This window comes from Camelus dromedarius, chromosome 3 (assembly GCF_036321535.1).
Source record: "Camelus dromedarius isolate mCamDro1 chromosome 3, mCamDro1.pat, whole genome shotgun sequence".
Taxonomy (NCBI): domain Eukaryota; kingdom Metazoa; phylum Chordata; class Mammalia; order Artiodactyla; family Camelidae; genus Camelus; species Camelus dromedarius.
In genome coordinates, this window is record NC_087438.1 from 92,365,259 (window position 1) to 92,390,356 (window position 25,098).

The following is a 25,098-nucleotide window of genomic DNA, read 5'->3' on the forward strand; positions in this document are numbered from 1 at the left end:
TTGATCAAGGTTCTCAAGGAAGGAAAGCATACCAGAAGAAGCACACTTGCCATTAGTTTACTTTTAATCCAGGAACCTGACATACTTGCTGGTTTCCGAGTAACCAGAGCAGTAGAACCTGAAGAGTTTTATTTTCCCGAGTGTCTGAGGTTGCTATAAAATTAAGGAGTTGCATGTTACACCTGTTTATGATTCACCCTGGAGCATTATGTAGAAGGATTAACTGTATTTCTGGACCCGGGAGGGCCCAAGATTTGTAAACCCAAGAAAATGGTGCTTGGCCAATTGATTTTTGATTAAATTGAGTATTTTATAATCTTACTTTGAAAAAGTTCAAGATGTTTTAGGGGATAGTAGATGGTAAGTACAGAGCTATTTAGAAATTCTCACCTTCTAAAATTCCAGTGAATTCTTCCTGCTTTTAAACTTGCTTTCACTATTGAGAATAGTTATTGTACTAAACTGGCTGCCTAGTTTTAGGTTGATGTAGTTATTGTGATAATGAGTTTCTATTTGGCAGCTTACTGAAACAGGGCCTCACTTTGGAGGCCTCATATTGTTTTTACAGAAAAGACTTGTTACACTTACTCCTGCATTGGAAAGAGGAGCCTGTAAGTCTTAAGCAGAAATTCATTCTTAATTTTTTTGGAATATCTTAGCCAGCATTTCCCCCCATAAATTACAATAGTTTATTCTAAAGAAATTAGAAAACACAGATATAGAAGTATAAGGATATTGCAAGTTACTGTACTACCATTATTCAGAAATCATTGTTAATACCTTAATGTGTAACCTTTTGTACTCTACCTGAGCATATACATGTTTTTCTCTACCCTCCCCCCAAGAAAGTGACATCATACCATACAGATACTTGTTTTCTAGACTCTAAAATAATCTTACCACTGTATGGATATACCATAATTTATTTACCCATTCCCCAGTCATGGACCCTCCAGGCTCTTTGCAGTTTTCTGCTGTGATAAGTAAGATTCTGTCAGTTTATTTGCATTTATCTTTGTGTGCTTAGTGTCATCTTTTTTTCCTTTATGCTAATAAGTTTCTTTCATTAGAGTATCTGAATTGATATTGCCAAATTGACTCCTGGAAAGTATGAATCACAAACTATGGTAATTTTTAAAAACTAAAGGTTATTTTATGTAAATGTTTATTGGAAGTTTAATAACAAAAAATACTTTTATAAGCATAATGACCTGTCTTCACGAGAAGACAAACTGGAGTCTCGTCCCAGCTCTGCCACTGTGTGTCCTATACAACTTCCTCACCTGACTTCACATGCTAGGAGGCAACATTCAGAAAGCTTTAGTGCTGAAGAAAACAAATTCAGAAGGAAACTTTGTGGAATGAAAGTGATGCTAATTTAATCCTGAGAGTGTTGAACTTTTTTCCCTAATTTAATTGCTATTACTGTTCCCACTCTTTGACTGTGATATCTTTTCTCACAGGTGATTTCCAATGCAAAGAACACAGTCCAAGGATTTAAAAGATTTCATGGCCGCGCATTCTCTGATCCATTTGTGGAGGCAGAAAAATCTAAACTTGCGTATGATATTGTGCAGTTGCCCACTGGGTTAACAGGTATAAAGGTAAGGTTCTCAAGATAAAGCCTTATGATTAAAATACTGTGTTTTATTTTGTCAGGTTCTTACATATCGTAATATTCTAATATCAAGTTGTAATGAAAATGCTTACAAATGCTTAGGAAAGGTTTTTGCTAGTAAAGACCATTTCCCATTTTTTGAATGATTTAGATTTTGTTTGGGAACCATAGGTGGGCGCTGTTAATATGAGTTGGACGGATGGGTAGTGATGGTGTGAAGGTTACTGCCATTGCTGCTCATCTTGTTGACTGTTGCAGCAGTCTTTCTGGTATGATTTTAGTGAATGACTTTTGGAAGACCAGGTAAAGAAATCAACCCTGTAAAGTCACCAACTAGTGAAATATGTGGTCATACTCTTGACAGTAGAATTGGAAAGAGGTGGTGTTCTTTTGGAGAAAGGAGAGTTTAGTCTTTGCCATCTCTGGGACATCTAGGAGAGTCTCTTTGTGAAGCATGCGGTGAACTGATCATAAAAAAAAGTTCAGACGTTGGGGGGTTGGTAGGGTGGACATATGTGCCTCTCTTGCACTCAGAGGTGATAAGAGGAATCAGGAAGGGTGTTTGAGTTCTCCAGGCGACTGAGTTTACAGAAAGGGAATTTGGTGTTTGTGACACCCCAGTTGGAAAAATAAAGGATCGTGGGAACAGGTTCAGAATCCTAGAGATGATGACAATCGTGGGAAAAAGGTAGTCAGTTGTACCACTGTAGCTGAGAGTTCAGTTGAATTTTGAAAGTGAAGAATTCTGATAAGTGAAGAATGATCACTGGGTTTTATTAGGGTATCTTTGGTAATAATTTCAAAACAGTTTGATTGGGCCTAATAATGGATAAACCTGGAGTGCAGGGGAGGGGAGAAAAAAGAGGTGAGGAAATGGGTGATACTTAAAGTTAAGAAAGGAATAAGAGGGTGTGGCGGAAAGGGAACACTCCTACAGTGTTGGTGGGACTGTAAATTGGTGGAGCCACTATGGAAGTTCCTTAAAAAACTAAAACATAGAATTTCCATATGATCTAGCAATCCTATTCTTGGGCATGTATCTGAAAAAGATGAAAACTGTAATTCGAAAAGGTACATTCACCCTGATGTTCATAACAGCACATTTTACAATAGCCAAGACATGAAAGCAGCCTAAATGCCTACCAACAGATGAATAGATAAAAAAGTTGTTGTATATTTATACAGTGGAATACTACTTAGTGATTTAAAAAAAAAAAGAATAAAATAATGCCATTTGCACTAACACAAAGTAAACCAGAGAGAAAAATACCGTATGATATCACTCGTGTGAAATCTTAAAAACACACACACACAAATGAGTTTATTTACAAAATAGAAATAGACTCACAGATGTGGAAAACAAACTTGGGGATAAATTAAGAGTCTGGGATTAATAGATACATACTACTATGTATAAAATAGATAAACAAGGATCTACTGTATGGCACAGGAAACTATATTCAGTATCTTATAATGTGTAGTGGAAAAGAATCTGAAAAAGAATAGATATATAGGTATAACTTAATCACTTTGCTGTCCAACTGAGACGCTGTAAATCAACTATACTTAAATTAAAAAAAAACCCTAAGGAAATCTCAATAAAGTATGGACTTTAATTAAAAAAAAGAAAAAGAAATAGGATGGATATTGGCAGATTTAGCCAGAGATGATGTGAGAGCCAAAGGAGAAAGAGACTAGGGAGAAGACCTGGGAACAAGTGGGTCCAAGAGTGAGGTTGGAGTAGTTGAAGAATTAAACAAATGAGGGAAGAAGAGGTAGCTTTGAAAGAGGTTTACTACGAGGGTTATTTTCCCATCTTTATCATACAGTTGAAGTGAGAAACGATTTAATTCTAAACCAGAGTAAATTATGGTTGGACTAGGGAGTGAGGAGAAGAGGAGAAGATGGTGTTCTAGATCAGTCAGAGCAGGAGCAAAAAGAACAAAGTGACATTTTCTGGTCTGAATTGTAGTTGGAGAATATGGGCATGTAGAATGGGACCTTACTCTAGGGAGTCTTTCAACATTTAGAGTTTGTAACTTGTCAAATTTGCATACTTTTATCCAGGGCAGGATATCTTGAAGCTTTTGTTCATCATTTATTCTTTAATGAGTATTGTGTCAGATTTGTCCTTGGCACTTGGGCCTAGGAGAGTGAACAAATCTGACAAAAACCGTCTTTAGACTAGGTCCTATTTGGGGTGACGACGATAAAGTCAATTCAGTAAACAAAATAAAACATGCACAGTATTTCAGATGGTAAAAGTTTCCACCCCTAGACCTCATTTTGAAGGGATACTGTGGATCATGGTGAGCTATACCAGCTTGCTTCTGCTCAGGTAATTGTCTCAAATTTTGTTGGTGGTCCCATCACATCTTTTATGTGTCCCAACTCCAGGTATCAAGCTTGGCAAGCATGTCAAAAAAGCTAAAACTAACCTTCAAGTTACTTTTGCTTCCAAAACTAACTTTCTTAATTCACTTTTGAGATAATATTCCATTGACAGTGTGAGAGATTGTTCATTTTAGGCTTTTAGGATATGAAGAAATATAATAAGTTTAGATTCTTTTGTTTTATTGCAGGTGAAATATATGGAGGAAGAGCGAAATTTTACCACGGAGCAGGTGACTGCTATGCTTTTGTCTAAACTGAAGGAAACAGCAGAAAATGTTCTTAAGAAGCCTGTCGTGGACTGTGTTGTTTCGGTGAGTTTGAATCCCTACACCTTGTTTGGGGACTTGGATGAGGAAGCAAAAGTTGTTAATTACAAATAAAATTGCTTTTGGCCTTAGGTTGTAATGGTTATTTTAAGAATTAATCGAACTAGCTCTCATTTCCTTGAATTTTTTTTTCTGCTCCTTAGTTTTTGCTCATGCTTCTGTTACTTTGTCTATTTAAAGACTTACCTCTAAGCCCACTTCTTCCAAAAAGATTCCTTCCAGCACCTAGCATACTGCCTTGCACATGGCAGCTACTTGTTTGTTGAATTAGTTGAATACTCTCAATTAGAAATGCTGTCTTTTTCTCCATTTCTATCTCTATGTCTTTGCTGTTTCTGTATCCAGCACTAAAGGCAAAGCAACAGTAGACTTCATTTTGTCTTTTCTGTATCCCTATTTAGGTGGAAGCCTGGCTGTTTGTAGCGTTGTGCTTGTATGGTGGAGTCCTTAGGGACTGTTGAAATTGGGGTGGTTGTATTGGCTTTGCCACTGAATTTCCTCACTGCATGTTGTTATCTGATACTTTAGCTCTGCTGTAACCTCTTTTGTCTTAATGTTGGTGTGTTGACTGGCAAAGCAAGGACTGTTGGCGGTATATTTCACCCCATAATCTTTTGTCTGATGGATTCTTTGGTGCTTGGCTATCAGATAAAGTACTACTGACTTTGCTCGGGAAGAATTGGTTTATGACTCATAATCCACATTCTGGGGATGCAAAGAATGAAAGTGCTGTTTCCTTTAAAGAGCTCAGCTTCAATACAATCACTGTATTTCTTAGATGGTTTCTGTCTTTCCCAAATCTCTGTTATACTGGCAGGTTTGTTCCGTTTCCCGCATCTACAGTCCTAACTTTGATCCTGAAATTTACTCAGTGTACAAGTAAAATTCATGTAAAAAGGCCAGAATGCTTGAGTGACCTCCAACTTTTGGGATTAAGTTAAAAGATGATAGGGTGGAAAGGGACAGATTGGGATTTCAAAATGTAGAATAGATAAACAAGATTATACTGTATAGCACAGGGAAATATATACAAGATCTTATGGCAGCTCACAGAGAAAAAAAATGTGACAATGAATATATGTATGTTCATGTATAACTGAAAAATTGTGCTTTACACTGGAATTTGACACAACATTGTAAAATGATTATAACTCAATAAAAAATGTTTAAAAAAAAGGTGATTGACTAAGTCATGTGTTGGAGTCCTCAAGACTTCACTGAGTTGTGATGATTGGCTAGGAGGATTCACAGGACTCAGAAAATAGCCATATTCACAGCTAAGATTTATTATAGCTAAAGGATACAGTGCAAAATCAAAGGAAAAAGGCACATGGACAGTGCTGGAGGAAACCAGATGGAAGCTTCCATTGGAGTCACACCAGAATTGCTTAATTCCTCCAGCAACAAGTTGTGACAGTACAAATGAAATGTTATACATGAGAGAAGTTCTACCTGAGCCTAGGAGTCCAGGGTTTCTGTTGGGGGTCAATCACATAGGCATACTCTGCCTCATATGTACCAAAATCCCAGACTCCTGCAAGGAAATTAAATATGCAGCATAAACTATGTTGTATAAACAGTTTAGGAGTAGTGAGACACTCTTTATCATTTAGGGAGATTTCTCTATCAATTTAGGGAGCTATTTATTATTTAAATTCCTAGATGCCAGGAAAGGGCCAGTCTTGCCATTACAACCTTTCTAAGGATAGCCATCTATGGCCTGTATGTGAATTTCTGCACAGTCACTGCTTTACCTCCTGGTACTGTGGTATATTTGATTGCTATTTAAATAGGGCATATTTTACTTTATTTATAAATTGATCATTTTTGTTAGAACATAAGCTTTATTTTTTGGGGAAGGTAATTACAGCCTTTGTGTAAAAATCAAATGTGTTAAAGGGTGTATAGAAAGCTTCAGCATCTACCTAGTAAGTAAGTTTTCCTTTCCAGAGGTTACCAGTTTTACCACTTTGTTACAGATCTTTTGAGAGGTTTTTATGTACCCAAGCAAATAGGCATGGTTCTTTTTTACTTTCATTTTTCTTTTAACAAATTTTGGACAGGTTATCTTGTATTTGTTTCATAGCTGTAAGAAGTGCTTTATTTCTTTCAGTGGCTGCAGAGTGTCCCATTTTATGCATGTACCATAAACTGTTTAACTCATCTGTTTTTGTTGGATGTCCAGGTTTCTTCCAGATTTTTTTTTAATTGCAGAGAATGCTACAAATGGATAAACTTGAACAAATACCGTTTTGCTCTTATGTGATAAGTTAATAGGATTTATAGGCTAAATTCCTAGAACTGCTGGGACAAAGGATGTTATTTTTAATTTTAACAGCTGTTGTTTAATTGCCTTTTAAGGAATTTGTTCTAATTTACTCTTACATCAGCAATGCGTGAAAGGATTTGTTTGACCACAGCCTCACCAGCACAGCTTATTTGGTGTATTAGATAATTCAAATAGGTGAATAATGGTATCAAAATGTATGTGATTTAAATATTTCACTCGTTAAGTGAACTTGGCCATTTTAAAATTTATGAGCTATTTTCTATTTCCCTTTCTGTGAGATAGTCTTACCCTTTGCTCATTTTGTTTTGAGTTTATGGTCTTCATTTTGATTTGTAGTTCTTCATATATTAGGAATGTTAGCTCTTTGCTCTTTTATGATGTAAGTCGCAAATATTTTTCCCATTCGGTCATTAGAATTTTTAATGAGTCAAATATATCAATCTACCTCTCCCCCTTGTTTCTTTTAGGCTTTGTGTTACATTTAGAAAATCTCTTCTTACTCTGATGGTAAAGATTCCCTTCGATTCTGATACTTAATGATTTTTTTTGTAAACATTTCTTTGATTAGAAATACATTTTGGTATCAGGTGTGTAGTAAGGATGCAGCTTTTAATATTTTTCTTCATGAATATCCATTTGTTCCAAGACTACTGAGTAGTCTAACTTTTCCCTACTAGTTTGAAATACTTCTTTGATTGTAAACAGAATAAATTTATGTCCATTAACTTCCAAATTTTTTTAATAGGTTCCTTGTTTCTATACTGATGCAGAAAGACGATCAGTGATGGATGCAACACAGATTGCTGGTCTCAATTGCCTGCGATTAATGAATGAAACTACTGCAGGTAAAAGACTTAACTAGAATTTCTGACTTACTCAGTCTTGAAGGTTGTAAAATATTAAAACCCTAGGTTTCTTGTTATTTATTTTGCTTGGAGCACTTAACACCTGTGTACCATAGTATTTTTGGATACTGTGTCACATATGAAGATTCATCTGAGAAGTGCTTTTTCTGTATCCTCGTAGTACTTACTTTGATATTTAATCACATGCTTGTTTGGAAAGGTGGAATCAGATGGATGTGGAGTATAAAGCAGAATTTCAGAGGGCAGAATATGTGGAAGTGTTGAGATGGCATGTTAGGTAGAAGAAATGTTAGAAAATATGTTTGGATAAGTGGGGGCAGTGGTTCGGGGAAAATTGCCAATCATTGTAATTGGAAATTGGAAATGTTTAGGAAGCTAAGTGATTGTCAGCATTTAATTCTTTGAAGTTAATGTTCTTCATGAATAAATCATGCAAAGCTTATGAAGATGTTAATTCTTTCTAAGACATAGCATGTGATGCAGTCCCGTTGACAGTATGCACTCTGTTTTTTCTACTTAAATGAACTTTAAATTTAGTACTTAAATGATAATATTATGTTTAATTTTTTTTTAATGTAGTTGCTCTTGCATATGGAATCTATAAGCAAGATCTTCCTGCCTTAGAAGAGAAACCAAGAAATGTAGTTTTTGTAGACATGGGGCATTCTTCTTATCAAGTTTCTGTATGTGCATTTAATAGAGGAAAACTTAAAGTAAGTATTTTTTTTTTCCAGAAGGCTATTTTAAGTGGTAATTAGGAATTTATTAGAGACAACTTAAAATAATTGATTAAAGAATTTTCTTTCACTAATGGGAACTTGCTCTGAGCCATCTGAACTAGAAACTAGATGTGTAGGGGTGAGGTGGAAGTTGTAAGCCCAAAAAAATTTATCAGGAGTTGACATGGTGTGAAGCAAAGAGCACAGTCCTTGAGGAAAAAGCTCTTTAAGATTCCTGAATTTACTCTTATCTATAATGGGAAAAACAGTGCTTGCCTTGCAGGATTCTTTTAACTTGTAATCCCTTGGTATATCTTACACTGAGGATTGAGGAGATGACGAAGCTCTTCTCTTTTTGCTCTTAAGGTTTTGAGTGTTCTGGGAACATGCTGGAGGGACTAGAACTTATGTGACCGGAAGAAAACAGACTAGGAGTGATAGTCTAGATTTTGGGAAAGCTTCGAGCTCTGGAGAAAGCAGTTTTGTACACAGAACAGTCTAGCCGATTTTAATGGCAAAGAGAAACCTGAGGGTGATGATGGTTTGATGATGGTCAGAGTTGAATTTTATGATATACGGTAGTTCCTCAGTGGAGTATAAAATCAGTTCTCTAGCTTGGTAATTTTATCTAGAATTTTTGTAGGAACCAAGTTTTTTTTTTTTTTTTTTTTTTTTTTTTTTTAAAGTATATGCTTTAATGATTTGGCTTGTATATTGAGGTTCTTGGTGCCAAGGTCTAAACTGGCTTTCTTCCCCCAATTTGGGGATTGATTGGATGGGGACCGTCTATCCCAGAGTAAGTATTAGGTTTGGAGGGCATTTTGTTTCTCTTTGTTACAGTCCCGTTTGAAAGCTGAACTTGGATTCTGGTTTATTAGTTTCTGTTTTTGTTGTTGTTGTTGTTGTTGTTGTTGTTTTTTAAATATAAAGAAAGCAGGTCTTTGGAGTGGTTGGGAAATAAGAGGTTTGTGATTTTTACAGATACAAATGTGGACCAAGTATAATTCTTTATGTTTAAACTTTTAATCACGAATAGGATTATTTTTGCATTCCATTCTATACTCTCAGCTTTTAAAACAGAAGATGTTGGCTTTAGTTAAGCCTTGTCTTCGAGGCAGAGTGATAAGTATTCGTGATTATCTGCTCTGTTTTCCCCCCTAAATTATTCTTCAGTCTCAGCTGTCACCTGTCACGTTTCCAATTATAATTAAAATTTCATTATCAGAATACTTACTATAAAATCATACCAAATTTGGAAACGTGTGAAGAAAAAACAATCTACTCTTAACAATTTGGTGTATTTCATTCTAGTCTTTTATGAAAACAAAATTAGAATTACACTGTATTCCATTCTATGTCTTTTTTAAAAAAATCTTCACATAATATTAAATGCTGTGAGGAAATTTTCTTAATCTTTGAAGAGATTTGTTTTAAGGGTGTTTGTTTAGCATACCTTCTATTTTAAAGTCTGGTTGTAACTGGTTTGCTTCTAATCTGCTGGAGATTTAGAAAACATAACTCAAGCTAATTAGTCTTCTGTGGTAAATAGAAACAAAGTTAAGGCTTTTGCATCTTTTTGGTGGTAAACTGCACAGAGCTAAATTAAATAAGCCTTTGGTATTTACAGTTTTGTGGTAAACTATAACTGTATGTGCCATGTTAGTGTATCTGGCTTTGGATTGTAATTGTTGTTTGGAGTCAGAATGGTGTTGTGGAGAAGGCACAGCTTTTGGAATTGAGATCAGGTTTTTAATTCTACTTCTACCACTTATTGTCTCTGTGATTTACAGATTATTTGATCTGCATAGGTATGTAACATCATCTGTAAATCGCATATTACAGTGTCTCCTTTCATAGTGATTGTAACCATGATTAAATGACACATGCACTGTTGCCTTGTTTTAACCTTCATGTCCCTTCCACTCCTTTCTATTAAAACTTACCAGTTAAATATATATCATGATGAAATTTTAAATTGATGGATTAGTTTTAAAATTATCCTCTTTTTTTGAAAGGTTCTGGCCACTGCATTTGACACAACACTGGGAGGCAGAAAATTTGATGAGGTGCTAGTAAATCACTTCTGTGAAGAATTTGGGAAGAAATACAAGCTAGACATAAAGTCCAAAATCCGTGCATTATTACGACTGTCTCAGGAATGTGAGAAACTAAAGAAATTGATGAGTGCAAATGCTTCAGACCTTCCTTTGAGCATCGAATGTTTTATGAATGATGTTGATGTATCTGGAACTATGAATAGGTAACCATATTAATATTTTGATGGTAAATTGAACTGTGATATTTCTCTACTTGTATTAGCCTTAATTAGCTAATGGTCGAAATCATCTTGGTTGTTACATGATCATTTCAGTTCTGTAGGTAAAAATTTAGGTTCCTGCCTTTTACGTGAAGACTGGGTTTGGTTATTTTAATGATGTGTAGACTACTGTGTTTTTCTGAATAATTGAATATTCCAGGAAATTGGTAGTTCTTTATGTGTGCATGAGTTACCAGTTTTCATAAGTTCAAGGCAAAGTACTTTAATGCACTGAATTTGCTTTTGTCATTGAGAAATTGATGTTTTGTTTTTGAGTCGTTCAGTATCACTTGAGGACAACAGGTCTTCTTGTACAATACTGTAAGAATTCTGGGTAATTGATATTTCAAGACTACTCTCCGCAATACCCAGAATGTTACTCTTACCTGGTTAGGTTGCTTAGTTGTTCAAGTTGTGAACTCTACTGGTAGAATTCAGGCAAGACTGATGGTTTGTTCAGGGAAATGTGGCTTGAGCTATCCTCAGAAAATTGAGATGGAACTAGAATTGCTTCTAATCTGCTAGAATTAGATTATTGTGCCTGGTAACCAAATTTGTAGTCACCTTTTTCTTCTACTTGAAAGTGATGATTTTCTTTTTTATTTAACAGCAGTTTTTTTCTGTGTATATCTGTTAAGGGGAATCAGTGTGTGGCTTTCACTTAACATAATGTTTTCCAGGTTCATCCATGTTGTAGTATATATTAGTACATCACTGCTTTTCATGGCAAATAATACTCCATTTGTGTGGCTGTACCACATTTTATTTATCCATTCATCGATTGGTGGACGTTTGGGTTTCCACCTTTTGGCTATTGTGAAGAATGCTTCCATGAATATTCAAGAATAAGTTACTTGATACCTTGTTCTCAGTTCTTTTGGGTGTATAGCTAGGAGTAGAATTGCTGGGTCATGTGGCAATTTTATGTTCAGCTTTTTGAGGAATTGCCAAACTATTTTCAGTGTGTCCAGTGCATATGTAGTGGAAGTGCACACTTCCCTTCTAAAAGTTCAGAAATATTTCACATAAAAATAAGTAAAATACAGTTACCATATGATTAAGTAATTCCACTTGTGAGTGTATACCCAAGAGAAAAACACGTCTACACAAAAATTCATACATAAATGTTCCTAGCAGCATTACTCATAACAGCCCAAAACAGGAAACAGCCTAAATGCCCATCAGCTGATAAAATAGGTAAACAAAAGGTGGTATGTCCATACAATGGAATACAATGGAATATTATTTTTTATTTGGCAGTTTTAAAAATATTGTACAGATGCATACTATAACATGGAAGAATCTTGAAAAGTTTATGCTAGATGAAAGAAGTTACAGTGGACTACACCTTATGTAACACTACTTGTATGAAATGTCCAGAGCGAGTGGTTGCCTAAGGTTAAGGGATTGGTGGGGCATTGGGAGAATAATAGTTAGTGGTGATGAAAATGTTATATTTTAGGGTGAGGAAAATGTTTTAAAATTGATAATGGCAATATTAGCACAATTCACCGTTTAGTAAAAGCCACTGAATTGTGCACTTTAAATGGGTGAATTCTGTGGTATGTGAATTATGTCAATAAAACTTTTTTTTAAGAGCCAACCTCTACCACTGCTACTGCCATCCTTCTAGAATGCTCTCTATACTTTTGCTTTTCATGTTTTTATTATGGACATTTTCAAATATGCAGAACTGAAAGAATTTTACAGTGACTGTCCTTATCCTGCCACTTAGGTTCTACTGATGATATTAACTGTCCTTTTTTTTTTTTTTTTTTTAAATGGAGGTACTGGGGATTGAACCCAGGACCGCATGCATGCTAAGCATGTGCTCTACCACTGAGCTATTTCCGTCCCCCCAATATATTAACTATTATTTTATCACATACCTGTTTATCTATCCTTCTGTCTATCCTTTTATCTATTGATGCGTATCAAATTAACTCACAGATGTATGTCTATACACTTAAGTATGCATATTAACCAGAGTTTAATACTTGTAGTTTATAATATTTTACCATAGATACACTTTTATATAATGACATGCTCAAGTTTTAAGTGTCATTTGCTGAGTTTCGACAACTGCATACATGTTTGTAAACCACTATTGTCATCTTTAAAAAATTTTCTAAGGCATCTATCCCCAAGAGGTGATAAAGTTTTCCATTTTTAGGGGCTATAGATTACACTTACTTGTTCTAGAACTTCTTATAAATGGAATCATAGAGTAGATAGTATTTTCTGTAAGGCTTCTTTTGCTCAGCATAGAACTTGGAATTTATTTAGTTGTTGGATGTATCATTTGTTCTTTCTTGTGTGTTGCTACCTAGTCTGACATTGTAGGTTTATTATTTTCTTCTGTTGAAGGACACTGGCTCTTTCCAGTTTTTTACTATTAGGAATAAAACTAATTTTAAATTCCTACCAACATGTCAAGAGTTTTGGTTGCTATACATCCTCACCAGTATTGGTATTAGTCATCTAGAATTTTTGCCATTCTGGTGGTTATGTTCTGTACCTCTACTTTTTTTTTTATCGAGATGTAATTCATAAAAGTCACACTTGAAGTATATAATTCAGTATAATTTTAGTATATTAACAGAATTGTGCAGCCATTACCATAACCTAATTTTAGAATATTTTAATCACCTCATAAAGAATCTCTAAATGAGCTGTCAAGCTGTGAAAAGACATGGAGAAACCTTAAATGCGTATTTCTAAGCAAAAGAAGTCAATTTGAAAAGGCTACATTCGTTCTGTATGATTCCAACCATATAACATTCTAGAAAAGGCAAAACTATGGAGACAGTAAAAAGATCAGTGGTTGGGAGGGAGGATGAACAGGTGGAGTACAGAGGATTTTTAGAGTAATGAAGTTACTCAGTATGGTACTGTTATGGTAGATACTTACACATTTGTCAAACCCTGTAGAGCCCTAATTTATACTGTCATATGTATCAGTATTGGCTCATCAGTTAGGAAGGTATGTCACTAATGCAAGATAGGGGAACTGGGTCTGGTGGGTAAGGGTTATATGAAAATTCTATGCTTTTGGTTTATTTCTCTATAAACCTAAAACCAATCTAAAAAATAGCAATTAAAGGGAAAAAACATGTACCCAGTAGCTGTCTTTCCCCATCTTTTCTTCCTTCCCCAAGCCCTAGGCAGTTGTTAACAACTTTCTGTCTCTTTGGATTTACCAGTTTTGAACATTTCATATAAATGCAGTTATATATGTCCTTTTGTGATTGACTTATTTCATCTAGTGTAACATTTTAAAAGTTCATCCATGTTTTAACATGTATCAGTCCCTTTTATTGTATTTCTTCCTTTTTGCTGAGTACACTTCATGGACTTTAGGGTTTTTCACACTTTTTTGCCTGTTATGAATAATGCTACTGTGAACATTCATGTTCAGATTTTTTGTGATCGCATGTTTTAATTTGTCTTGGATATATACCTAGGGTGGAATTGCTGGGTCATATGGGAACATTATGTTATACACTTTGAGGAATTGCCAGACTTTTCCCATCATTTTACATTCCCATCAGGAAATGTGTATCTGATCTAGTTTCTCTATATCCTTGCCAATACTTTTTATCTGTCTTTTTGACTGTAGCCATTTATTCTGCAAAAAAGTGGAATGTGATTTAATCCCCCTCCCCCCTTTTCATAGAGGCAAATTTCTGGAGATGTGTGATGACCTCTTAGCTCGAGTGGAGCCACCACTTCGGAGTGTTTTGGAACAGGCCAGTAAGTATTTTTGTGGTTGAATTGTTCATCTTGTGCTCTTTGGAAAATGATGTCTGTTACTCTTTTTGGAAAATGTCACTCTTTTTTTCAGTTTATATGGATTTTCACTTTATGAACTACCTCAGTGCTATATTGAACTTGTTTTTATCTTGCTTTACTCTTGAAGTACCCTCCACCCCACCCAAGTAATCTTTTGATGATAGTGTCTAGGGAAATCTAATAGTTTTCCCAGGAAACCTACTTCAGATTCAAAGATGGATTTAACATCTCAGTTACTTCATGGTGGTAAAAATTGTTTTTAGCAATGTTACATTGGTAGTCGTGTAGGTTTATCTGTCAGTGAATCTTTTGCTGAACAAGAGATAAGTAAAGGGAGGATATGATAACCAGGTACTTAATCGAATAGGATGCTTTAATTTTATATTGGGCTAAAGGTGGAAGTTTGATTTGGAAGTATTTTACTAATATTCCCCTAAAGCTTTGACAAACCTTTTCCTAAAGTCTATTCTTGCCCTAGTTGCTGGCTGTTTCATACTGTTGAGATGTACTGTAATCTTGACACAGGCTGAACTATTAAATCAGAATGATTATGACAAAATGGGCATGTTCTTTCCATACTAGGATAGCCCATTTCTTTAAATAGCCCTTCTCAACAAATTGTCAGTGTTTGTTGCGTAAAATATGACCAGGAAACCAGGTGGTATTAAGAGGTATTTTATGAGTGACAGCAGAGCCTTGGTGTTTGCATACCTTCTGATGTGAGAAGACTGTACTTGTGTTATAATCTGGGCTATGCTTATGCTCTGATTGGAGTGCTGGGGTGGGGACTAGATGTGCTTCTGAATAACTTTTTTTTTCTTACGTGATGTCAGGAATAATCCAGTATTTTGAGGCCCATTTATTTCTCTGTGGCTAGCGTAACTATTGGATGTTTTAATAACTTGTATGAGACTGTTTCTGAGATTGCAGGATTTGTACACACTGTAGGACGTTTGGTATTCTGACCCTCACCTCTTAAGTGCCAACATTGTTGTGCCCTGCCCTCATTATTTTGAGCATCAAAACGTAACTGTCTGCTTTAGCTGACGCACAGCTATGCACGTGTGCATGTGTTGTGGAGGGGTAAGGAGTGTGAGATTTTGTTATACATCTGTGAGTTATTTTATTGTGGTTAGATGTTATACTGCTCTTTTATTTGATTGTAAAATACTAATGTAAAGATTCTTTTAATATAAATATTCTGATCATTTTAAAATAGAGTTAAAGAAAGAAGATATTTATGCAGTGGAGATAGTTGGTGGTGCAACACGAATCCCTGCAGTGAAAGAGAAGATCAGTAAATTTTTTGGTAAAGAACTTAGTACAACACTAAATGCTGATGAAGCTGTTACTCGAGGCTGTGCATTGCAGGTGAGCTTGCTTTCTCACAGGTTGCTCTTTACAGGCAACTGTAACAATATAGCAGTGGTTTTTTGTATCCAGCTAGTCTAAGGTTAGCTCAGGGTGATCTCAAGGTCTAAGATTTTGAAAGCTTTTTTTAAAAAAATTGTTATCATAGGTGGCATTCATAGATGAAATTATACTCTAGAACATGTAATAAGATGAAATAATTTACTGGAAACATAGATAAGCTTGAAATACCACTGGAATTTGGCTTATTTATTGTATGAAGTAGTGTTGTACATCAGTTAAATAAAGATTGAAGTTAATGAAAAAATGGTAAGGAATAGCTAGATTAATATGGATAATTTGACAAATGATAGACATTTGTAAGAGCATTTATTCAGATACTGTTAAATTGTTAAGGTAAATACTTAAAAGCCATTGATGATGGTCTTCTGAAGTCATTATTTATAGGTCTTGTGATAATTAGTTCATAATGTGTACTTGCCAAATGGAATTCTAAAATTATTATTCTAGTGTGCAATCTTATCGCCTGCTTTCAAAGTCAGAGAATTTTCTATCACTGATGTAGTACCGTATCCAATATCTCTAAGATGGAATTCTCCAGCTGAAGAAGGGTCAAGGTAATAATGTTTATTAATCATTTTTATACTGAAAAGTTGTCTCAATAAGTAGTACTCTCCATTTCAACTTACACAAAATAATATTTTGTTACAATACATGAAGCAAAGTGATTACTTGGTTTAGTCATCAGAATAAATCTGTGTCCTTATTAGTTTCCAGTATTTGATCTGCTGAAATAATTGATGCCTTTTATGTGCTGGTTGAAATATATAAATGTTTCAAATAGACCATATATATATCTATCTACACACACACGTACATATATATATATATATACACACACATTTTTTTTTTCTTGGAGACTCTTATCTGGAAATGATGCCAGCTTTCCTAACCATTCAGGCAAATACTGCCCCCCCTGAAAACCTCAATCTCAGAGACAGGCTGTTAGTTCCTGGTAGAGAGTCTCCAGAGGTACCACCTGTCAATTCAGAGTGTTGAATAATTACAAAGCTAGAACACATGGGTAAAAGTGTTAGAAATGTCCTAAATTTGTGTTTTTGTCTTTTTCCTCCATTCAGTGACTGTGAAGTCTTTTCAAAAAATCATGCTGCTCCTTTCTCTAAAGTACTCACGTTTTATAGAAAGGAACCTTTCACACTTGATGCTTATTATAGCTCTCCTCAGGATTTGCCCTATCCAGATCCTGCTATAGGTAAGTAAAGAGTTGGGAATGGAAAAAAAACAAGTTACGTGTACTTGGGAGAACTGGGATAGCAAAGCAAGTAGAATATGCTGAAATTTAGGTATTTTAGTTTACAAATAAAAACCTCTTCCAGTCTTGCTACCAGGTGAGAACCAGCAGGATTGTTTAATTGAATCTCCTTTTGTGGGCTGTAGTTCTTGGTAAATGTGTGTTGTTGTTACACCTTGTGCTTAATGTGGTGCTGGTTACTGAAAGGAGTCTGACCCTAACATAGTTATAAGATGTACACAGAAAAATCATTAGGAAATTGTGATATCAGTATCATAGGTTATAGACCATGTTGGCTTGAGTCTTCATGGACTCTAAGAAACTTCAAGTCTGGAAATAAAACCAGTTGAGGAGAAAAACTAGTTACGTGATAATTATAAAACTAGACTACGTGGGTAAGGTATTAGGAATATCCTGAATGGTACTTAGAAACTTGAAAAGTTAACATACTTTATTTTCCTCGTGTGTAAAAATCAGAAATAAGCATGAAAATTCATACTTTACAGAGTTTTTTTTTTTTTTTTTTTTTTAAGTTAAAAAGCATAAGTAAATCTTTGGTATAGTAACAGTCTAGAAATGGCAGCTTCTTGGTAAGTGATAAGCAGTATGGAATCACTGGTGTTTTTTTTTTTTTTTTTTTTTTCATCAGAGGACATTGTGGCAGATCTGTTACAGGAGTTTATCTGGCAGTAGCATATAAAGATGAACTGGAATAAGGCTGGAGGGGAAGGACATGTTTGAAGAGTTAGGAGACACTTAAGTCCTTACTTGGGACAAGATAGTGAGAGTTTGACTGTATGTGAAAGAGGAAGGAGAAATCTGATGATTTAGTAAGACTCAAAGAGTGCCCACTTGGCTTATTTGAAGTAGCATATTACTGACTTTTCACTGAGAAATGGACATAACCTGGCAGTATGGGCGTAAGTTTGTGTTAGAATTCATCCTCTTAGATTATGTGTTCTCTTTTGTCTTTCATATGTCCCTAGCTCAGTTTTCAGTTCAGAAAGTCACTCCTCAGTCTGATGGCTCCAGTTCAAAAGTGAAAGTCAAGGTTCGAGTAAATGTCCATGGCATTTTCAGTGTGTCCAGTGCCTCTCTAGTGGAAGTGCACAAGTTTGAGGAAAATGAGGAACCAATGGAAACAGATCAGAATGCAAAGGAGGAAGAGGTAATCTGGACATTTTATACCATTTTAGGCCATTTATAATGGCTCAGGTAATACTTGTCTAGAAACTCCAGCAGATGGACTGGGTGACAAGGGAGGAACATTGTGACAAAGCTGCTGAGAATAGGTTTGCATGTGTCCTGTTCCCCCATTATGTGTGGACTAGCGCAGAGTCCTTATACAGAATTTATATAGAAATGGGACATAGTTGGCTTCCTCCTGCAGACCATGCACTTCTCAATTTGGGTTTTTTTTTTTCTATATATATAAGTACATTTTTTTAAATTGAAGTATGGGTTATTCTTTATTCCTTCTGATTACTGAAGAATGCTATGAGTCTTGGTTGATTATTTTCACAAGTAATGTAGAATTCACACTTAGTGGAATCATGCATTGGGTCTTGTCCTTATTGTGTATCAAAATTAAGGCTTTATGAAACTACAGATGTTTGGGTCTCAGTCTCATCCCCACAGATTTTGAATTGGTCTGGGCTAGGGCCCAGGTGTCAGTTCTTAAAGCCTCTGAGGTCATTCTCATGTGCTGCAGGCATTGAAAGCCATTATGATTCAGTTTCTCTACAGACTTCTCCCTTCTTTATCATTATTGTTAGGCTTTGTTCTTTTAACAGAATTCTCAAGGTGTTCACCTCTCCTAATGCACACAATGGTTGTACTTTTGAGGATGGAAAGGCTGATTTAAAAACTAGTAGAAAAAGTTAAGACTTGTGAGGAATTCCTTCATGAAGAAGCTAGGAGAAACTCATACTCTCTTGGAAGTTAACTGTGTTAAATATTGCCACATTGTGTACTTAGGAGTACTGTTAGAGTTTACAAAGTAGTTCTCCAGCCACTATTATTTATCTAAGGATAGGGCAAATGACATCTCCATTGTATAGATGTATTAACTGAGATGCAGAGAGGAAAACTTTTTGTGTTCTAATTATAACATGTGTGTCGTAGCTGGAATTGGAGTCTGGGTTGTCAGCTTGCTGGTACTTGAGCAGGAATCCCATACCATGTGATTTTGCCAATGTGTCCTGAAGGTTGCTTAGTCTTTCACTAGAATTTTCCTAGTTTCAGGATTTGATGTGATCTGTTTTTCAGAAGATGCAGGTGGACCAGGAGGAACCACATGTTGAAGAGCAACAGCAGCAGACACCAGCAGAAAGTAAGGCAGAGTCTGAAGAAATGGAGGTATAAATTGTATTTTTGTTTTGTGTAGTGTGATACCATTTTTATTTTAACAAGTTGTATATAGGGGTACACATGTTTATATAGTTGGCTAAATAGATGTTCTCAAGTATACAGGATAAGGTTTAAAAGTGAAGTTTGTCTCAATATATTCTTTTACAAGTTTTTCATATTTTATTTACTTTTCTATTGAGATACAACTTACATATAGTAAAGGACACAAGTCTCAAGTATAAAAGCTAAAAAAATTTTATATATGTAAACTCCTATGATCAGTTGTATTTTCTAAAGAGAACTTAACAATATTTCCAGTCCCATGTGGCTTTCTCACAATGACTTGCCACTTCCCCATCAAGTTCAAAGTCTGTGTCGCTTTCTTTTGTACCTGAGCAGGCCTTTGTGACCACCTCAGCAAATTAAGTGTGGAGATAATATGCTGTGTGACTGTCTAAATTGTATGTATGATATACAGTCTTTTCACATACATGATTTTGGTTGAGATACCATGTCTTGAAAGGTAGTTATATTAGAAATCTTCATTATTTGAACAGTCTTAAAGCAAGATTTTGTAGTATGTTTGCAAAGTATGTTTGGCACAATGGTCTTTGGACTTTAGTCTGGTTGGTATGTGGGAAGAAGGCACTCAGAAACCTTAGTTTTATTAGGTTATTGATTGGTTCATGCTGGTTTCTGAATGTTGCTAAAAATCATCCTATCTGGATTTATTCTTGATAACGAGACGTGTTTTTCTTTTTCTTCAAATTTTGTTAGTTCTCTGAAACTTGTCTTGTTGAAATAGTTTTAAATATAATTTACTGAAATATATTTTGTAAATAATATATATCCCAAGAATATGTAACATTTCTTTAACTCTGACTTTGGAGTTTTCATGTTTAAATTTTGTCATCAGCATTGAAAATAGCTTTTCTTTCAAATTATTTATACATCTCAATGTATAATCACACTTTATAAGATATTTCTGATTGTGGCATTTAAAAATACTTGGACAGAGCCTTTAGGATGCTTAAGTCTGTCAGCCATTTAAATGTTAGTTAACAAATTTGAATTACTTTCCTTTAGCTGTGCAAATAATTGTTTTAAAGAATATAATGGATGAGGAAATCATGCTCCCAGATGCTTTAGTGTACTATAGGCTTTTTGTAAGGTGAAAGACCTGTTTTGGAGGAGGAGGAAAGAGAGGTGGACCCCGCCCCCAAATGCTTTGGAGCAGTGGGAAGTTTCATGGGATTTATTTAGGTTTCTTCCATGAAGTGGCTTGAGAAATTGGTGCTTTTCATAGTATTCTAAGGGAAATAAAATACAAATGATACATAAATTGCAGCCCTGACTTAAGTTTTGGACAGGAGGTGGGGAATTGACTTTGAAATCTTGTTTCACATCATAAAGCAGATTGTATTCCAGATGAATTGGAAAGTTACAAAAAAAAAAACCAAACTGGAATGTTTTTCTAATCTGTGGATCAGGAAGAGCATTCATAGCATAAAAGTAATGAAAGTAATCATAAAGGAAAAGAGAGTCAACAATGAAAACTTGTGTATACAAATTATATAAAATTAGAAAAAACTAGAGGAGTCAGTCACTTGGAATAATCACTGAAATCCCAAGAGAAGGTTGATGAAATATGACCAGGCAATTTGAAGAAATAAGTATGCCTTATAAATGTATGAAAAAAGGTTATTGACTCAACAAAAATAATAGATCATGGTAAGTGAATTCCTGTTTGTGCCCAAGGTACAGCAGAGTGGATCTCTTACTCCTTGTGAGAATGTAAATAGCTACAAATATTCTGGAAGTCATATTGATACTCTTTCTGCTCCTTAAAAATTTCATACCTTCTTCCCACTAATTGCCTATGCAAGTTTTTATATCTAGGTACGAGTGGAAGAAAATTGGAGGTTTTCATGCGTTGGTAGTGGAATTATGGGAGGTTGTTTTTGTGTGTATGTACGTATATATGTATATAGATATGTGTTTGTGTACAGATCAGTAAAGGATCTCCAGAACTTTTCATTTTGCCAAACTGGAACTATAGCTGTTAAACAACAATTTCTTATTTCTCTATCCCTCCTCCCCCCATCCCCTGGTAGACACCATTACTTCCTATATCTATGGATTTGACTACTTACGTAATATTTATATTTTTAACTTTCCAGATATTGTAAGAAAACAAAGTTAATAGAAAAGCAAAACCAGCCTTCAAAATATGACCCATTTGGAAGCTTAAGAGTCTGTGTAATGTGTTTGTTCTTAATGATTTCTGTTGTTTTAGACCTCTCAAGCTGGATCAAAAGACAAAAAGATGGACCAACCACCTCAAGCTAAGAAGGCAAAAGTGAAAACCAGTACTGTGGACCTGCCAATTGAGAATCATCTGTTATGGCAGATAGACAGGGAGATGCTTAACTTGTACATTGAAAATGAGGTTGTTATTTTAAGTCTTTTAGAACAATAAGCCTAACAAATTAGTGTGACTATAGTGTTCAAACTCTGGGTGTATTGACCTTTGTGCATTTTTGGTTGTTTGGAGTTTGAGAACGATTTTGGGTTTTGGGTACTGGAGGGCAAGTTTAATAGATCTCATTTACATCAAAATTTTTTATGATGGTATTATGTTTTTACGGTAAAAGATCTGTTATGAGATCTTTGACATTTAGGGGAGGTATCATTTCTGTTTGGGTGTTTTGTTACGGTTGTCATTAGAGATTGGGATGTTTAAGGCCAGGGTCAGAAAAGTTGATTGGTGGGAGAAATCACTTTAGCGTTAATGGCAGCACTGCGTTTTATTCCTTCCCTGTTGCCATTCAATAAGTAACTCTAATTTATGGTGAGTGATGCAAGGTTTGGGGCCCTGGAACACAATTACTCAATTTTTGTCTGTGAGGCTTCTTACCATGTATGCATTGGATCTTAGAAAAGTTTTGTTTTACAGAACCTTTAGTATCTGTACTATGTAAATAATTTGATTTTTCTGTGTGTGTAATACAAGCAGAGTATACCCACCTTGTGACATTGAGCTAGTAGTTTCCTTAAGTTCTCTTTAATTTTTTCCTTATTTATGCTTTTGGGTTTGTGCATCTTCATATTTCTTCTATTGCTCTTTTTTTGGTTGATGTTTTTGCTCTTTATTATGAAAAATACGTGACATAAAGAAAGAGAGAAAATAGTATCATGAATTGTCACCTGGATTTTTTTTCTTGCTTTCTATTCACTTTTTTAAATTTACACGGACTAAAATTAACTCTTTTTGGTATATCATTCTATGAGTTCACATAAATACGCATAGTCATGTAGCCACCACTGCAGTCAGTTGACCTTCTGTCACCCCCCCACCCCCGCAAAAAAATTCCCTCATTCTGCTCCTTTGTAGTGAACCCTTTCCCCATCCCAGCCCCTAGTAAGCACTCATCTACATTTTACTCGTTTTTTTTTTTTTTTTTTTGCCTTTTCCAGAATGTCATACAAATGGAATCATCAGGGCCAGGACTAGGGTGAAACAAGTGATGTGTCTATAGAGCAGAATGTAAAGAGTCACTCGCTCTCAGGTCTGACACAGCCCTGGACACCAACCTTGCCTCATCCTACTTCTCGCCCTGGGAATCACATAGTATATGGCACTTTGTGGCTTCTTATGACTTAATGTGATTATTGCTCTTTTTTTCTAAGCACACCCACAAACTCTCACTTGGTCCTCATAATTTACTGAAGACTAATGCTTCTAGCTCTCTTCTCTTGTATGATTAGGAGAACTAAGGGGAAGAAGGCTTCTTTACTTTTGTAATTATATTGTTTCTATTTAAGAGGAACTTGTCTCAGTTTTCTGAATGTCTGATTTATACTGTTCACAGGGTAAGATGATAATGCAGGATAAACTGGAGAAGGAGAGGAATGATGCTAAGAATGCAGTAGAAGAATATGTGTACGAAATGAGAGACAAGCTTAGTGGTGAATATGAGAAGTTTGTGAATGAAGATGTAAGTATGTGACGCAATGTACCTGCTTACTGTGTGTCTCCTGGGAGCATCCTTAAATGTAGTTAAGAGGGAAGTTTGCATCTGTAGGTGTACAGTAAAATGATGAAAAATGTACTGTTTTTGGGAAAAGTTTAATATCGTTTTATTTTGTATTAGTCTTTACCCAAAGGTTGGTCTTTGTGCATCACTTTTGAATATATTTGCATGCTATTGTTTACCTAGTATTTTTCTTTAAATCAGCTCACTTTTCCCCAGTGTTTATTTAACTCACTTCTTCAAAAAAAAAAAAAGAGGTATAAGTGACATATAACTTTATATTAGTTTCAGGTGTACCACATAATGATTCATTGTATACGTTATGAAATGGTCACCACAATAAGTCTAGTTAAAACATCCATCACTATACATAGTTATAAATTTTTTTTCTTGTTAACTTTTAACATTTAATCTCTTAGCAACTTTCAAATATGCAGTACAGTATTATTCACTGTATAAGTCACTTATTTTTAAATGTAATTTATTTTATTTTTTTAAATTATAGTCAGTTATAATGTGTCAATTTCTGGTGTACAGTATAATGTCCCAGTCATTCATATACATACATGTATTCATTTTCATATTCTTTTCCATTAAAGGTTATTACAAGATAAATGTAATTTTTAATTATGAAATTTTCAAACACGTTCAAATGTCCCCAAGAGTGGAGAGAATAGTGTAATGAAATCCCCCATGCCTATCGAGCAAAACAGTATCTTGTCAATATTGTTAAATATATCCAGATATATCACGGTCTGTGCCCATACCTTCATTGTTGAATCAACTGGTTTTTGATTGACTTAATTACAATGTTTCCTTCATCTTTAGGATCGTAACAATTTTACCTTGAAACTAGAAGATACTGAAAATTGGTTGTATGAGGATGGAGAAGACCAGCCAAAGCAAGTTTATGTTGATAAATTGGCTGAATTAAAAGTAGGTGACTCTTGAAAGCAGAAGTGTTTGAATCCATGCTATAGTTTCCATGGAGAGTATGTCAAAATTGGTGGGAATTCTCATGTCAAGTAATGAAGACAGGTTGAAAGTGATTGAAGAGCTGTACTTTTTATCACTTAGGTTCATTATCTTTCTCACTTTTAGAATTTGATAATAACAGAATTTTTCCTGAAAATTGAGTTTAGACTTCAAATGTTTCAGTGAATTGGCGATGGAACGTATTCTTGGGAATGAAGAGAAAGACTAGCAAGATGTGTCCCTGTCCTAAAGGCACCTGTAGTGCAGTTGGAGTGGGGCTTTGTATAAGCTTTGATTCTTAATAGAGCCAGAAGCATCTGGTTTTGTATTTAAAGAATTTGATAGTTAAACCTTAGGGTTAAAAGTAAAAAGAATTATCTAAAGTTGAGGCCTTCTGTTTGGAAAAAGATACAAATGCACAAGAACTTTTTACGTTCTCTGAATTGCTTAGTTTCTTGTCAGACTGGGCCATTGTGACTAATCTTTAGAATGGAGTTGCTTAAGGACAATGCCTGCAGTCATTCTGCAAGAATATCAGGAGCTTCCAGTGAGATCTTTACTGTTGATTTTTTAATTAACTTTTTATTATGAGAGATGTCCAACACTTGAAAATAGAAAAATAGCTTCAGCTGTTCTCAACTTATGGCCAGTTTTATTTCATTTCTGTTCCCTTCCACTGCCAGTTATTTTAAGCAAGTCTCATGTTATATTTAATCCAAAAATATTTCAGTATGT

General features: G+C 35.0%; 1 protein-coding gene across 2 annotated transcripts in view; it reads left to right on the plus strand.

Moving 5' to 3' along the window:
- Window positions 1–25,098, plus strand: part of HSPA4 (heat shock protein family A (Hsp70) member 4) — a 40,084-nt gene that overhangs the window by 10,592 nt on the left and 4,394 nt on the right. For both annotated transcript variants that reach the window (XM_010981451.3, XM_064484200.1), the window contains 14 exons: window positions 1,464–1,604; window positions 4,201–4,323; window positions 7,374–7,473; window positions 8,074–8,207; window positions 10,229–10,473; window positions 14,207–14,283; window positions 15,542–15,693; window positions 16,204–16,310; window positions 16,833–16,966; window positions 17,992–18,173; window positions 19,274–19,363; window positions 21,651–21,803; window positions 23,227–23,352; window positions 24,217–24,324. In XM_010981451.3, the coding sequence (XP_010979753.1) occupies window positions 1,464–1,604; window positions 4,201–4,323; window positions 7,374–7,473; window positions 8,074–8,207; window positions 10,229–10,473; window positions 14,207–14,283; window positions 15,542–15,693; window positions 16,204–16,310; window positions 16,833–16,966; window positions 17,992–18,173; window positions 19,274–19,363; window positions 21,651–21,803; window positions 23,227–23,352; window positions 24,217–24,324 (1,872 nt within the window). The remainder of the gene's footprint in view (window positions 1–1,463; window positions 1,605–4,200; window positions 4,324–7,373; window positions 7,474–8,073; window positions 8,208–10,228; window positions 10,474–14,206; window positions 14,284–15,541; window positions 15,694–16,203; window positions 16,311–16,832; window positions 16,967–17,991; window positions 18,174–19,273; window positions 19,364–21,650; window positions 21,804–23,226; window positions 23,353–24,216; window positions 24,325–25,098) is intronic.